General features: G+C 40.8%; 1 protein-coding gene across 1 annotated transcript in view; it reads right to left on the bottom strand.

Moving 5' to 3' along the window:
- Positions 1–16,962, bottom strand: part of LOC108494324 — a 46,923-nt gene that overhangs the window by 1,931 nt on the left and 28,030 nt on the right. The window contains exons 33-51 of the mRNA XM_017808686.1: positions 16,632–16,769; positions 15,756–15,918; positions 14,898–15,019; positions 13,575–13,715; positions 12,436–12,549; positions 11,953–12,081; positions 11,327–11,488; positions 9,445–9,609; positions 8,428–8,593; positions 7,392–7,576; positions 6,718–6,810; positions 6,239–6,443; positions 5,138–5,325; positions 4,354–4,451; positions 3,777–3,961; positions 2,518–2,720; positions 1,885–2,068; positions 1,127–1,236; positions 88–207 (exon numbers count right to left, since the gene is read on the bottom strand). Of these exons, the coding sequence (XP_017664175.1) occupies positions 88–207; positions 1,127–1,236; positions 1,885–2,068; positions 2,518–2,720; positions 3,777–3,961; positions 4,354–4,451; positions 5,138–5,325; positions 6,239–6,443; positions 6,718–6,810; positions 7,392–7,576; positions 8,428–8,593; positions 9,445–9,609; positions 11,327–11,488; positions 11,953–12,081; positions 12,436–12,549; positions 13,575–13,715; positions 14,898–15,019; positions 15,756–15,918; positions 16,632–16,769 (2,871 nt within the window). The remainder of the gene's footprint in view (positions 1–87; positions 208–1,126; positions 1,237–1,884; positions 2,069–2,517; positions 2,721–3,776; positions 3,962–4,353; positions 4,452–5,137; positions 5,326–6,238; positions 6,444–6,717; positions 6,811–7,391; positions 7,577–8,427; positions 8,594–9,444; positions 9,610–11,326; positions 11,489–11,952; positions 12,082–12,435; positions 12,550–13,574; positions 13,716–14,897; positions 15,020–15,755; positions 15,919–16,631; positions 16,770–16,962) is intronic.

Here is a 16,962-nt window from a genome sequence, read left to right on the forward strand (position 1 = left end):
CACATCCTTGCAAGGGTTATGTGTCCTCCCTTGAAGAATGACACTTGGGTGATTCAGACACTCCTTCACGGCTGAAGTTCTACTTACAATTTTGAAGCAGTTCCTAAGAAGTGAATGTGGTTCTTCAAAAAACACTTTGCAGATGTTTTGATTGCCTGTAATTGGACATGACTTCTCTTTCTTCGGTACAAGACTGCACTTGTTCACCTGGGAAAGCAGAATTACTGAAGTTGGGGGACTTTGTTTTTTAATACATCAGGTTAGGATGAATTCTTCAGATTTCCAGTGTGAGCTGGTTTAAAGGAAGATATGGGCAGCTCAGTACACTGCTCTAATGTTTATTGTTCAATACTGAGATGTAACTAATATTACAGATTAGACATTGTTTCCTTTTTCTCTTGATTCTGTTATTCACTAAGGGATTTTCTCTTGATTCTGCTATTCACCGACACAGCAGGCTGTTGGCTAGTTCTCTTGTTATATAGCTCTGACAGGTCAAAGATGTGCTTTTACTAGATCTTTTTAATGTAGGAAAAAAAATCTTCCTGTCCTTGCTGGGTTATTCATAGGTAAAGAAGTCCTTAAAAAAAACTCAAAACCAAATAAAACAAAAAGCCTCAAACAAACAAAAACCGAAAACAAACAAGAAAACCCCAAACCAACCAAAAAGTTCTTTAAGTGTAAATTCTAGTGATTTTTAGTTATTAAGAAAAATGAACTAGCAGTTTAATCTGTGATGACCCTCATCCTGCAGGAGCCAGACCTTGCAGGCTCCTCCTTTGCCTCCTGCTGTTGTGCAGCCCTGGCCTTGTGGCACTGGAACTTTGCTGGAAGGAAGGTCAGTCTCCTGGGAGAGAGTTGCAAGCCAGAGCTCACGGTTCAGGGTGAGGTGACTCCAGCAGTGCAGTGACCAGTGCTTTTATCTCAGGCTTCAATACCTGGCCAGATCTAACCTGACTGTGCTTTCACTTTCTGTATTACATAGAGTTGAGCTAAAACTTTTGGTCAGGAAAGATTTTTTCATGCTCCATTTGACCAGCACAGCTGAGTACACTACTGAGTACACAGTGCCCTTTGTGCTCAGCACCCCTGGTGCCCTGCACAGAGAAGCCCTTGAGCTCCTTACCTGCCAGCTCTGTGTGAACTCTTGCACGTTGTCAGTGAAGGAACCATTAGGAAGCATCCATTCATTTCCAGCTTCATTATCATTGGTACCAAAAAGCCCAGCTGAGATACCTGGGATGAAATTGAAATGGGGTAAAATAGTAGTTTTTAGGAGTAGATGCAGGAAAGTTACAGAAGCTGTTTCTGAGCTCCAGTTATTCTTACAGGAGTGCTCAGCTCCAACATGAAAAAGAGAAGGTATGTCCAGATAGCCATTCTGGGTTTGTCCCAGCCTGCATTGCCATCTCTTGTCTTAGCTGGTCATGTGTTTCTCTTGACCACATCAAGGCATCAGATCCATCCTCTGCTAATCTTGGGAGTGTGAGTTTTAGAGTAGTGTGGGGCACATGGATAGGAATGCATTCCAAGTATACTAAAAACCCTGTAAGGTTTTAGGCCTCCCTCTGTAGTTGTCTTGCAGGTCTGACAAGCTAGGACAGCTCTAAAGCAGTGATTCTCAACCAGGGTTTGGGGCTGGGCTGACTGCATTACATTTGTCTGCTTCATAACAATGAATCATCAGTAATCCATAACCACTTACTAACCACTGGAATGATTTGGCAATTACTGGGAATGCCTAGGGCCATTTCCAGTGTGCATAAATGAAGAGGGGAAAAACAAGTGAAAGACAACCCAGATGCTGGTACTACAGTTGATAATAATTTAGAGAGATAAAAATAATGACTAACAGCTGACAAAGGCTGTATTATTGGTACTCACCGTGGTGCCACCCAGCCAGAGTGACAGTACAGAGATCATACTGAAAGTCACAGGATAGAGAAACTCCTTTCTGATTAGATATTTCTATTTTGTTGGTTTCTCTCCTTGAATTAGTGGTATTCTTTTCAAGTGATTTATCCAGTACTTGGCAGCTCTCTTCCGTAAAGGAGAACATCTTGGAGATCTGTTTTAAAATGAAAATGCAGTTTCAAATCTGTCACTGTTAGAGTTCAATAACAGGCAAGCTCAGATGGGACCAACTTAGCCCAGAATCAGGGAATAAGAAGGGAGTTGTGTTAAACTTCCAGAAGAGCAGACAGCACAAAGCCTCCAAGGCTACAGGCCCAGTTTGATCTCCAGACCTCTCTAACAGTACCATCCTCTGACATGATCTAAGAGAAATGCTGAAAATTTCCTTTAGTGTGCAGGGAGCAAAGAGGCAGCCCTTGCATTAAACTGGCTTTGTTTTGGAGAGGTATTTTCTGATTAAGAAGTGGTTACTTTAAAGTACTTGTCTGAGAGCTATTCTGTTCTGTGTTTTAAGCATTAATATTTTGAAAGCTCTTTTTGTTGTTGTTGGTTTAAGATAATTTCTGCTGTGAAAATGAAGAATGTTTGACTTGCTCCTCCTACCTTCAGTCTTGGGTGGATACTGATCACAGTCTGGTTCATCTCCACATACAGTGATCTTGAGTTACTGGTTTCCTCACTTAGTATTACAGTGAAAGCATTGTGGACAAAATCCTTGGCAAGAAGTACACTGCACTTTGATGCCAAATCATAAATTTTTCCATCAAAAGTCACAAGATGTTTGGTTCCCACTAACAGAGCATGATCTAGAGATTTCAGAAGAAACATTAGTGAGTTTCCCACAGAGCAGTGAGTGCTGTGCATACTGCAACACACAGCTTCTGGCTGGCATGCTCTTAAAATAATTTCTCAAGTTATTATTACATTGACATTACTACATTTACATTTTAGTTAGTTACACTGTAGTTACTCTGCAACAAAAATTTTACCAGAAACAAGGCAATTTAATGATTTATTTTTCATTATAGATTTGCCTGGGTGTCCTGAAACTTTGAGAAACATGAATTGGGATTCAGAGCTCATTTTGGTTTATTGTCCTGCTACTTGTAAACTTGCTTTTTTTAAGCACACACATATACCCTACACTTCATACATTCTTATGCAGAAAACAGCAAGAATATTAACTCTGTCCAGACACTGCCCTTCCAAACCAGAGCAGCAAACAGAGCTGCAGTCCCTGCTGATATATCACTTAGATTATTTGGTCACTAGGACCAACTTTCACAGCCCTCTTTGTGCCCGTCGGTCCAGTGGGAGGAAACCATTAAAAATGGCTCTTTCTGGAAAAGCCATTCTCTCTAAGGGACAGTTGGGATTGTTAATGCAGTTTTTTAGCATTTAGCAATGCTTTTACAGGCAATACTGTCTCTGAAGTTTTGGTAGGGCTGAGCTTTTCCATCCCAGAGTCAACAGAGGTGAGATGACCAGTTTCAAAGCCTCCATGCCAGGACACAGCCGTGGGTATGACTGGCGTTGAACCACAGTATCAACTCACAAGGGCATGTGGATAAGACAGATAAATAGCACCTGCTGATTTCTAGTTTCAAGAGTATGAAGTGTGAAGAGTTGGAAAATTTGCATGAATATGAAGCAGAGGAGTGTTACTTTATGCCAGCTTTGCCCAGAGTGTTGCTCTTTTACATACCACTACTGTCTTACAGGAAAGACTATATAAAGTTGATGGAAAATTATTAATTATTAATTAGCAACCATCCAAATGGTACTATTCCAAATATGATTTTTCAAATATAGCACCAAGTGGACCCAGTTACAAAACAAAGCAGCACGTTGAAAGGGCTTACATTCAAAGGGACTCTCCACCATCCTCCGTTTGAATCTATAATACTCCGCAAGGATGTTGATTTTGTAGAGGTCTTGCAGAGGCCTCATTATTTTCTCTCCAACGAGATAAGTAGGAACATTTGCCAGCTGTAGGGAGTGGTCTCCTTTGGGCAGTACTGGCAGTTTTACTGCCACGGAACAGTTCCTGTGGAATGCAAACAAAACGGGCAGGAGCCTTTATCTGCTCAACTGAGGACATGCTGTTGGTTTATTATAAGAAATGTGGAAGTGAAATATTCATAAGAACTGTAGTCTGGTTAGAACAGCCCCACACTGGCCACCAGCTGCACTGCCCAAGGCCATAAAAGGCCAGTTATCAGTTATTACTATTCTGTTTGCTGCCCAGTAGCTCCTGTTGAAAGGCAGTTGGGTCTGACAGCCAACAGAAATGAACATTAGGGTGTCTTATGCCCAAAGCAGGAGGAGTTGGGTGTCTGTCCAGAACCCTCAGCCTGCAAACTGATAGGAAGACTAACTATGCACATATCCATTTAGAACAGCACCCAGCAGCAGGGATCCTGCAGGAACACCAGTTACCTGGCTGAAAAACTGTACAGGTTGAGCAAGGGCTTCCGGATCTTCCTCACAGCTCTGGAAAACGTGGCCTCTGCCCACCTGAACATCTGCTGTGTGGTCTGTTGGAGAGTCAGAAGAGATTACAAAACCGACTTCAGGATGGCTTCAGGGCAGGGCCAGTACTTGCTAAATCGACAGTCAGTTTTAAATGGACAGTCAGTGAAATAGCACTTAAGTCTCTCTTGCATTTGTCACTTGCCTGTCATTTAGAGGTTAATATCCAGAGGGTAGGCTCTACTCACAACAGCTACAAATGATGGACAGAAATATGTTCTTCCTAAATAATATTACTTAAAGTATACCAATACTTCACTGAGCTAATGCACTTCAGTAGCTTGCAAAGGATTGGTATCTTTGTTAATATAAATTGGCATGATATATTTTATGCTCCTCATTTCAACTAGAAGATCCCAAATATGTACATTGTTTGCTGGAATCACAGTTCATCCTCTGTGGAAGAAAAGTAAAATCTACGTGAATGACAGATGACTGCTGCTGTGCTTTCAACCAGAACTAGTGAAACAACCTCTCCTCTAGCTGGAAAAGTACTGCTTTCAAGGCAGGACAAATACTGCAAGAACAGTAAGTTAGCTGTGCACAAGTTTGTTATGTGTAAAGATAACTGCACTATTTCCATAAACAAAATAGTTAATCATTTTTGTGTATCCATAGTTCAAAGCTGAGACTTAAATTTGTAGGCCTTGCCTTACAAACCACTAAAAATGGAGAACTGAGTTATACCAACCGTATCCAAGGCTGCTTTCACAACCTTTAATGCCAGCTGGATTGGTTCCATGAGCCATGCATCCTTTACAATATTGGGTAAAAAAGCCTGGATTTTCTTCATGTACTCTTCTGTCTTCTCTTTCCAGACCTCATCCAGTGGCTTCAAGGTTACGTCATAGTAGGCATCCTTCAAAGTTGCTAGTGGCTCTGAAGCAAACACATTAATGAAACAAACCTTAGCTGGTGTGGTGCAAAGTGGCTCTTTGCTTGTTTGTTTGCTTGTTTCCTCGCACCTTCCATCATAAGGGAAGGGGAGACACACAAAACAGGAAGAGGCAGCTTTGTTTTCGTGGCAGTTTGGGCACATTGCACAGCTCTGTGTGTGGACACAGTGTTAGGGAAAACTGAAAGAGGCATTTAGCTCTAACCTTGAGCCCCTTATAAATACACTGCTGCTGTCCAAAAGATGTGAGGAGTGCTTTGCAATATGCCACCATCAGAGTGTACTGCACAAACTACATCTGATTAGTAACAGGACAGTTTGGTCACAACTGATTTCAAAGATGGTATGTCAACTAAATCCAACTTTTGCATGGGAAGAGCTTAGAGGTAAGTGGCCCAAAGTGAGGTTTTACTCTTGTGAGAACTCACAGCTGAAACTCAAAGGCTTCAGGATGGGCCACAGTCCAGCTGAACAGTGAATTAGAGACTACTGGACAAGCTTGGAACAAAGGGATCAAGTGAAATCCGATTAGTACAAGCATTCAAAACTCAAGGATGGATATGAACAGCCCTTTGGGAGGAAAGGCTTGCCAGGGAGTTGTTAGCAGAAATACTTCAGCTTAGGAATTAGGGCTCTGTTCTCATCTGAACTCGGCCCCCTGTGACGCAGAGAATGTCTCATCACTGATTTCATTAGAAAGGTGCTCACAGAGAGCTTACTTCGGGCTTATTGCATCAAGGCTCCCACTCTGTACACTAAGAGCCAAGGTCAGCACTTTTTGCTGGATCAAAATAGAAACCTTTATGCTGTCAGCATATTTTATAGTTTGTAGCCAAGTTTGTTTTGCCCTGCACTGACATTGTCCTTATTCTCCTCGCTTTGCTCAGTTTTACTTACTTTGTAATTCGTTCTGCATTTGCTGGACAATGCCTTGAACTTTATCCAGGTAAAGCGGGACCTTGCTCCTCAGGATCTGCCCGATTCCGCTTTGCTTCCACGCCTGGGCGACAGCTCTGCCCCCGCTGAGCAGGAATCCTGCCGCCTTCTGCAAGGCTGTGGAAGGCCAGCCAGCTGCTTCAGACAGGAAACCAACTTGCTGCACCTACAGTGGTTCCCAAATAACAAGCAATATCAAAATACACACTGATCTCGTGCAAAGCTTTGACTCCATGGTGAGGCAATTCTGACTCCTCGGTGTGGGTGCAGAGATACAAGATCTCTACATGAAACATGCTCTTTGTCTGAGTTAGCTGTCAGCACAGGAGTAATCATTTAAATGTTTGAGCAAAACAAAACAACTGCAGGCAATGCAATGATTTTAATTAACACTGCCTGAACACCTCATGGTGTTTTCACAGATATGTACAGATACTTACTGATCTCCTGAATCTCCACATGTATCCATCAAACTTCTTTATCTTTTCCATCAGTTTGGCTTTCAAAAGACTCCCAATTTCATTAAGCTTGTACTGTGAGAAGATTAATAAAAACCTTGAATTTATGACTTAAACCTGCTTGTGCTGGGTCCAAATCACTCAAAGTTTGTACTAGTTTAAATGCCAGCAAATTTCCACAGTGGCCTCCCATTTCTCAGGGGGAATTACTTCTGCCTTATTCAATGGATAGACATGGGAACAGCAGGTCTAAGGATGAAAATTCAAAAAGCCTCCTCCAAGCAGAGACTATGTGAAACCCTATTAGAAGTAAAAGCACAGTCAGGAATACTAATCTTAGTTTTGTAACCAACATACTGAGCAGTTACTGCTGCTCTCACTTTATTTACTTACCCTCCTCAGAGGACTCACCCTTCAGGAGAGGGTCCCGTATTTTCTGTCTCTGGGTATGGCTGAACTTTTTAATTCTCACCATAACTTTTCACATCAATGTGAAATTAACGTTATTATGAGTTTATAAAATTATATAATTTTGCCTGGCTACTCACCAAAACTCACACCTGAATCCTACGAGGAAGATGTTCCAGTAAATTAACAAAATTAAACGATATTCCGGGAAAATCACACCGCAGTTAACAGCCACTCAAGGGTCTCACCTCAGCCTTAAGAACTAGATCCCCGCATCCCTGAGCCAGAAAACTCAAGCTTCCATTAGCAGCTGCTAGAGTCACTTGTCCCGTGTTTTCCTTCCTTTCTCCATTGATGCTGAGATAGGTGTTAATGGCAGCCATCTCCTGCCCATCAGAACAAGCGCTGACTTCCATTCCTTCTTCCAAATCCCCTTAGGGAACGAAAAGACAGCGCTTCATTTACAGGAACAACACTGACAGACATTGTTTCAAAACCAGCTTTTAATTACTACGCAGGTGATCAATCAGTGTCTGAGTGTGTTAGGTGTTTGTGGGGGAAAAAAAAAGAGATAAACAGGAGACAATTAGATCAGTGTTTGATCCTTCTCTTCTGTGTGACTTACAACTACAGATTTGCTACGGCAAGTGAAGCACTGGATTGACATAAATCTAAATAGTTCTCTCAGTCACAGTGATTTACAAGCTTCTTTTCTACTTTAGCCTTCACTGTCTTGATGTTTCAAAACTGCTCAGCCTGGCAGGACCACCCATCACACACCGAAGGCGCTTCTACCCAAGCACTGATGAGCATAAACAGAACCGGTTGGCAAAGGCACGGAGAGTCTGGGAGGAGAGAGTTGAGTTGAACCACTGTTACAAACTTCTGACTTCAGTGATTCACAAACTAATGATCCTAATCTCAAATACATCACAGCACTTACAAGTGAGGCCATGAACCTGTGAAAAATTCCTCTGCAGAAGTGTGGAAAGGCAAATCCATAAGTGAAACCAAAACGTCTCCCAAACTGACCTTTGTGTAACAAGTTTTAAGTTTCAGCTTTTTTTTAATCTGAAAGACCTTGAATCACCATGAACTGACCCAGCTTGGCACTAGAGACACAGCCTTTCATCCAGCTTCTTCACAGCAATGACAGCTGGGAATCATAGAATAGCTCCAGTTGGAAGGGACCCATAAGGATCACCAAGTGCAGCTCCCTGCTCCTTGTAGGATTACCTAAAACTAAATCGTGTGGCTACAAGCATTGTCAGTGAAGGTACATACCTTTCAGATACCCCAGGTAGTACTGAATGCACTCCTTTCCTTTTGAAGCTGCCACTTTTACTTTCTCTTTCTGATCAATATTCCCCTCCACCAGGATTTGGCTCTGGACAGATGAGGAAGTAGCAGTTCCTGCCAGGCCTAGCCAAATGTCTTCAAAGGCTCTTAACTGCAGCCATAAAGGAAAAACGTTTATTCAAAGCCACAACACAGAATTAAATGATTGTTCAGAGATGATGCTGAATATCAGTGCTTCCCACAGAACAGTAAGTGGTGAGGGAAGTGTTTCCCGATGTTTGTGCACTGTGTAGGAGTTATACTAAGAGAGGCACAAGCAAGAGGACTGGCTCAGGAGCTGAATGACTGGATAGCACGAGGCTCCTGGACAAAATTTTACTGGTAGCAATGAAAGCCTGAGTACCCACATTCCTGCTACTGAAGAGTTTGGTTGGTGCTGAACACGTTACTTTTCTACCTCACTCTGTTTCCACCACCAGCTTCTCCACCTTCTTTATTTCACAGGAAATTAAAAGCAAATGTGAAACAGAGGGTAAAAGGAAGAGATTTGCCTCAGATGAGCATCATATGAGCCTTTCTGTGCCTTTTTAAAGCCAGTTCTTTTTTCTGGTAAATGATGCTTTTTGTAAGTATTGTATTTTGTTTCCCTCTTTTTTTTTTTGATAAGGTGAAAAAACCAAGCCTCACCAAACAGACCAGTCATGCTGAAGGTGAGCTATAAAAACCCACAGCTTCTTAAAACTGATATACTCCCTTGATACACACTTATTATATTTGGGCCTGAGCTCTGCAGATAACTAATGTTGGTGCCTTCCTCTCTTGATCACACCACATGGACATGATGTAACTGCTCCTTTATAAACAGAACTAGAGAAACCAGGAATATTTTAAGCCGCCTGCTGTTTTACAGTCACTGGCTGCACCTGATCCTTTTGGGAGATAGATGGCAGCAGGCCTTTAAAAACCAAAACCTAGTGCCACTAAAATAAAATAAAAACTCACATCAATTTCCATAGAATAGTTCTTCACATCAGCAGTGCTCTGATTCTTTATGGATACTCCAATCAACCCCCCATCTGTCCTGTGATCACCAAGGTGGAATCTGCCCTCTGACTGCAAAATGATGTTATCTTTGTTGAGCTGGTGTTTTCCAGATAAAACAATTACCTAGGTATGCACAAAAAAAAAGGGTGTTAAAGCTTAATTCTTCCAAAGATGGGCTCTGCATAGAGTAGTAGGAAGTTGTACAATGGTAGCATTCTCCTGGAATTTACACAATGAAGAGATGAACAAAACTTGTAGTTTCAGAAACCAGCACATCTTCCTCCTCACACTGTCTCACTTTGTTACATCTTCATTTTCTGTTGTATAAAAAAATACATTCAGTGATTGCAGCCTAAGACCACAGGAACAGTTAGAAACTGTATTTTGTTAAAACATCCATTTTTTTTTGCTCCTGTGCTTCTCAGCAACTCTGACTAGGCATTTTGATAAGGTTGAGGGTGTGTGGGAGGCGAGGTGGATATTTGTCCTGGGTTTGACTGGGATAGAGTTAATTTCTCCTCAGTAGCTGGTGCAGTGCTGTGTTTTGGATTCAGAATGAGAATAATATCAATAGCAAAACCCAAAACATCAGTGTGTTAAGTCCTGTTTATCCTAAGTCAAGGACTTCTTTTTTTTCTTTTTTTTTTTTTCCTTGGTCTGCCAGTGAGGAAGTGCACAAAAGAAACTGGGAGGGGGCACAGCTGGGAGAGGTGACCTGAAATGACCAAAGGGATATTCCACACCACAGAATATCATGCCCAGTATATAAACTGTGGGAGTTACCTGGAGGGGGCCAATCTGGGTTTAGGAAGGGGGTCTGGCATCAGCAAGCAGGTGGTGAGCAATTGCATTGTGCATCACCTGGTTGGGTTTTTTTTTTTCCTTTCCCTTTTTATTATCATTATTATTATTTACCCTTATTATTGTATTTTACTTTGTTTTCAATTATTAAACTGTTTTTATCTCAACCTACAAGCTTTACTTTGATTCTCTTCCCCATTCTACGGGGCTCATGGGGGGAGAGAGAGGGGTTGAGAGAGCAGCTGCTTGGTGCTTAATTTCTAGCATGATACCTTTGAAAAAGAAGGATCTAAAAGAATACAGAGGCATCTGATTTTGAAGTGACATACATATACATTCCTTGCTTTATAAACAGGCTCTATCACACCTTAGTCTTGGAAGAAGTTTTCACAGGCATCAAAATTTGGCTTCTGTTTCCCATTGCTAACAGAGCGTGACCTGCTGGAAACTGGGACGTGTTTTAGCCACTGGGAACTGAAAACATGTATGTAAATGAAGGCATTTTCTGCAAGTTCCAGTTTTTGTGTTTGCTGTGAGTATCTATAGGCAACTCAGAGGTCCAGTGTGCACCTAAGGAAGATCATGGATCGGTCTTCATTTTATGAGTTTAATAGAAATAAAGGTTACATTAAAGTTCAAAAATCCATCACTACCAGCAGAGCAATCATAAAAACCAGTAAACATTTACCCACAGGGGAAGGAAAGCATTTTTATTGCTCTCTAGTTTCCTTTTTGATCACTTATGAGCCTGTTTTGATATTCTCCAGAAACATGAAATTAAAAGACCTTTGAAAGAGGAATAGGAGAGAAAGAACATGGAGGAAGTGGGAATCTTTACACCCACAGCAGGGCCTATAGAATATACTACAGTGGCAAACAGAACCTTTCTGCCTCAGCCCATCAAAAGACACTGTTTATTTATTTAGGTCACAGAAGTATGGCAATTCTCATGAAGAGTTGCAGCTGAGGAAAATTGAGTCTCCAAAACAGTAATTACATTTATAGTGAAGTAGGTTCAGTATGTTTATCTGAGACTTACATTTTGAAGGTCACAGAGCTCAAAGCTTGTGTAATGATCCAGGGAAGAGCAGTAGTTTGTTTCTATTTTACCCAGAATCTTCTGTTTGGTGCATGGGGTCAGGAAAATATTTTCTAGGACAGCTTCTAACTGGAATTTATCAGGATACAAGAATTGATTTCTCTGCAATGAACCAAAGTTAAAATACGACAACAGGATCTTAGACACTCCTGGGTGCCCACTCACCCTGTCCCTGTGCTGGCTTTTGTTATTCTAGTAGCTTCAGGATTTTAATGTAACATTTTTGAAACATAACATTTCCACTTGACAGTGTTTTAGATCATCAGCCTTGTTTCTGGTTCCTGTCCTTCAGAATTAACTCTAAAGTTTTGCAAATTTAGAGCACAAGTGAGGCTTCAAGTTGGTAAAAACTTTCTTCCTTTAATATGCTACCTTTATCTTTCTTCCTATGTAGAGAAAAATGTAAAAGATAGAGTCAAATATTGATATTTCACAGAAAATTGGACTCTACAGAAGCTTTCTTAAAATCCATGCAACATTATGTCTAAAACAGAAATAATTTCTCATCTATTAAGAACAGCTTTCATAAAAATGGTGAGTTAACAAATACAGCTGCCTTCTCTTACCTCATATGTTAAATTGTGTTTGATTTTTTTGTCATCCCAGTTCAGATCTAGATATTCATTAAACAGTGTTGATTTTTGCTCTAGAGACCCACATGCATGCAGGTGTTCCATACTTAATATTCTCTGAAGCTGGAAGAGAGGAAAAAATTGACACACATAATTAATTAAAAAATAAATATGTTCAGTATATCCTAGGGCAGTACATTTCCTGGGCAAAAATACACCCCTGTGAGAACCCCTGAATGGTCTATATCCATAAAACACTGCTTCAACCTCTGCCAGGAAACCTGAGGGGTTGACAATTCTGTCCTGAGGGAAAGCTGCAGCCCCAGTAAAACCACATCTGGCAACTTGAAACTAAATTCTTCAGAGGGTTCATTTTTCTCCCTCTGAGACACGAAAAGATTGGTTTCAAGTAAAAGGCTTTCACATGGTAACAAGTGCAGAAGAAAAAAACCAAACTTCTCCCTTCTGAGAGTCTACCTGGCCTGCAGAGAGTGTCACACAGCCTGCCCAGGCAGTGATGTCCACCTTGGATTTATCCTCCAGGGTCAGTCGGATGTCAGCAGGCTGCCCAGCATTCCCTGCCAGCTGCAGCTGAAACCAAAGAGAAGGATTTGTCCAGCAGCAAGACTTGAACCAGCAGAAGAGCAGAAGAACCAGCAGAACGATCCCCATCCAGTGGAGAGAAACAGAACCACAGTGAAAACTGCAACAGGCTCTGTGGCCTGGAGACCAGCACGGGGAAACTGTGCTGCTACAACCGAGGCAGTGCAAGTATTTTGTTGCCTTCTCTGGAAGCTGCCTGGGGTCTGTCACGTACAGCAAATAATGACACCACTGGAATAATGACCCTACGAGAGAATTTATTCCTCTGAATAAGATTCTTGAGAGGTACTGAGTACTAAGTGCAAACCAAGAGCACCAAAGGGCTCGGGATGAACAAACAACACTGCACAGTTGGCACAGCTCATTATTGAGCAGAAAATCTTCAGCCTCAGCAACTGGAGTGTCCTGATTCATGAAGTGCATTTTCAGACAGAAAATACAACTACAGTCTCTAATCTTGAAGGATGATTTGTGGAGTTCCTCCTCCTCTTTTTCCCTACATATGCTTTGCAAGTGCACTCATAATTGTATTTTAAAGCCTTTCTAGTCTTGCGTATTTTTTCACACTTCTGTGGCAATTTTCCATACAGTCCAAAAATTTATGTTTGCTCCACAGGGGTATCAAAGGTTTTTGGTTAGGTTGTGTTCTGGGTTTTTTTTGGGGGGGAGGTTGTTTGTTTGAAGGTTTTGGAGTATGTGCACTAGAAATTTGTTCATTTCTTTGTGGAGAAAATTTGTCTGATTTTCACTGCTAGGCTGCCCCCTGTGCACTTCTGGCTTCCTACCATCCAAAACGGGTCAATGCTAAAAGTGCAAGACTGTCAGTCAAAAGCAGTTACGCTTAGAAAAGGAAAGAATGCTGGTGGTTTGGACACAAGGAGAAAATAGCCCTTGGTTCTCTTTACATTTTTCAGGGTGATATCTGGTTCTGCCATTCTCAGAGATGAAAGGTACACTAACAGTAAATACAGCATGACAGGTGTGTATTTTGCAGTCCTTTCCCATGTTCTCACCTGCTGGTTGTACTTTCTGCCCCTTCTTTCTGACAGGGAATGGATCTCCAGTTGCTTCAGGGTGTAATTAAATGGGTGGGCAACAGTGGCTCTGTAGTTTGTCCGGTGTCTTCCAAACTTCAGAGAAGATGACACTGATATCTGATCCATAGCAACAGATGTAAAAGGAACTTGTGAAATAAAACAGCTCTCACATACTGACCTCAAACACACACCCAAGTAAGATTTCCCTGTACCTTTTCCTCAGATGAATTATGTGCCTAATAAAGTCCTTTTTGAAGTAGTGAGGCAAATTAATGTTCAAATGAGGACATTCCTGCTACTTGAATTACATGGCACAGGTAAAAGGAAAACTATTCTCTGTGTTTTACTAAAACCATGAACAATGCTTAAGTTTGTTGAGGTTTAATTTTTGTCTCATCTTTAGGCACTGCAGGCTGCACTGCCACAGAGTGCTTAGAAAGAGCTTGCACAGTCAAAGCACATCAAAGCACAAGAAAAAACATTCTATATGTTAATGTGTCTTACATATTGCCTTTTATCTTTCCATTTTCAGAAAACAATGTAGTACTCAGCCAAGATGCTGCATTTCAGACACACATACAGATAGCAGTTAGCAGCAAGTCAGTAAGTGTCCCCATTTAACCACACCTGGCAATCAACCTACCCCAAGTTCTCCTAGTTCTGTCATTTTTACTATTTATATTTTTTAAAAATAATGCTGACTTAATTTAAGAAGACAAAGACTGGTTTCAACTGTGCCATATTTGTCATTCTCACTACTTAGAGGAGTGAAATACAAAAAAGCTTTGACTACGTCAGTAAAGCTGAAAACACCAAGTACAGGTATGTGTCACACTTCTGTGTGGGCAAACACAATATTATACCCATGCAACAGGTTGTCCATCCTTTTCAGCCTCACAGTAATGCTCACTCTTACTCATTTGTCTTAAATTCTATTTTTTTTTCCCCTACGCTGCTTTAAACATGATGTTTGTACTATTCTTTCCACTCACTCTCAAAGGCCTTTACCCACTGCTTTGAAGCACATCCATTTCATTGCCTTGGGTTAAGGAGCAAGTTGTGGGTTTACTGCAAATAAAAAAATTAGTATGGCCTGAAAATGTTTCCAACAAGAACATCAGCTGCTCATCCATCTTCCATAGTCAGAGCCTTTTACATATCCAAGAAGGATGGTTTGCCTCCTGCTTGAATTCTCTGGCTTGTTTAATAAGTTTTTAAAAAAAAAAAAAGAAAAACAGAAAAAAAGAAAAGAAGAACCATTTGACATTCCTGATATTTATTTGCTCTGGGCTGCTGTACCTGGTCCTCCTCATTCCAAATGACAGTAAGATCATCCCGGTGATGACGTGCCGAATGTTTCACATATAAGTTGACCCTGGCATGCCGTGGGAAAGGGATGGAGAGAGGATGGAAAAGTTCCACTACAAGGAAAAAAAGCAAACAAGTAAGATTTCCCCACCACAAATCATGAGTCTTCATTTTCTGATAAAGAAAAAGGCATTAGGACATATTCTCCCACTGACAGCAGGGCAGCATTTGGTTCCCAGAGAAGCAATGTCTTTGCTCATACACACACATCACCTTCCCAACAGCCCAAATGACTGCAGTGTGCTGATTGCTGCTCAATGTGAGGAAATGCAAGTGAAAACAAGGAGCCCTCTATCTACCTGCTAAACAGCAGTTACCTGCAATAATCAAAAGATTGCTAGCTACACCCAAAGCAGCAAGAACAGCCAGGAAAATAATCTGTTTGAAGCTGAAGCCTTACAGTGGAAGAGGAACATCTCAAATAAGTAAATGCAGGTTTTTTTCTTTATTTTCAGGTAACAAAGCCTCAGCAAAGTAGGGGCCAGTGTGATCAGTGCTCCCTTCAGTACCCAGTGCAGTAGAGTACCAGAATCTACTACAGTTTTAAAAAGTTTATATAAGTTTTATGTTCCACATCCACAAAGCAGAAATAGTATTCTGAAGTGGATGTTTCTAACAGCCAGATTACAATGAATTTAAAGCATTTAAGATCCTAGAAGGCCTATATTGGAACCAGGATTGAAACCATTTGGACATGCATTTTGAATATGCATTTTGAAATCAGATTTATGTAGTTTGTTTTATTTTATAGTTTGTTATCAACACTGGTAAAAGACTTAAGAAACCTACCCTGAATGTTGTGACCTCCAGGCAACTTTGGGAAGAGTCCAGTGTAAGTGCCTGTTACCTTTGTCTCTTTGCCATCCCACAGAGCAATGTGCCTCAGCATACGTGTCCTGTTGCCCTTTTGGTAAACAGTCATAAACACAAGCTGCCTTGGAACCATTTTTAACTACAAATGAAAGAGAGGAAACATTAAATCCCAGTTTCTCTGAGAAGTCAAAAAACCTAAGTGTAATTTTGGTACTATAAAGTCCTGTAGGGTCTAGTTTTAGGAATGTGTTTTTAAAAGTACAATGATACTCTAAGCCCATTGCTCTTGTATAAGCAGCTATTCATTTCTACTTGTCTTCATTTCTACAGTAAGTCATCTTTTCACACAATGGAACAACTGAGTGTCCCCTTTACAATAGTCTTTGCTTAATATACAATTTCATTTTCTCTTTCCTCTCACAGTATAATTCTTACAACATCCAGAGTTCCACTCTTACAGAATAAATCCAGAAGATAACTCAAACAACAATATCTATTTGTGACATCTTTTCTTCCTTATTTAGAAAAAGAAATATGTGGTATCTGCATAATAAAAATTAGCAATTGGTCAGTTTGTAATATATTATTTTTCTGATTTCCTATAAATCCTATATATGTGCTCCATCTATAGGAGCAAACAAATATAAAATCAAGCAGTGGTTTATACCATTGGACTCACAACTAATCTGCAGTCAAATGTTTGCTCAAGCTGCTGGAGAAATCAAGGGCAAAACACATCACACAGCAGGAGCTGTCTTTGACCCTCAGTGTTTGGCAACCACATCCTGAACACCCCCCTCTAAAACGTGGCAGTCACAGCCTGGGTTTGCCCTCAGAGTCAATGATACCAACCTGGGACATGGTCTGTACTATTTCAAGGGCATTGGTGTAGCTGGTTCCAGTCAAAGTGAGCTTCACTGTAACATTGAAATCCCTTTTTTCCATCCTGAGGCAGAGTTTGCCTTTTGCTTCACTCATATCATAATTTACCTTTTCAAGTTCCCATTAAATTAAAAAAAAAAAAAGAAAAAAGAAAGAAGAAAGATTGTTAGAATCTCTGAAAACGTGAACATCCTGGACAACAACAAAGATGTCAGAGTTACTAGTGCTAGACATAATGCAGCTTGACTCCCAAAATATTAGACAAGTCTAATTTGCAGGGATGTATGTGATAGATAACTTG

Source organism: Lepidothrix coronata, unplaced genomic scaffold (genome assembly GCF_001604755.1).
Source record: "Lepidothrix coronata isolate B3197 unplaced genomic scaffold, Lepidothrix_coronata-1.0 Scaffold24, whole genome shotgun sequence".
NCBI lineage: Eukaryota > Metazoa > Chordata > Aves > Passeriformes > Pipridae > Lepidothrix > Lepidothrix coronata.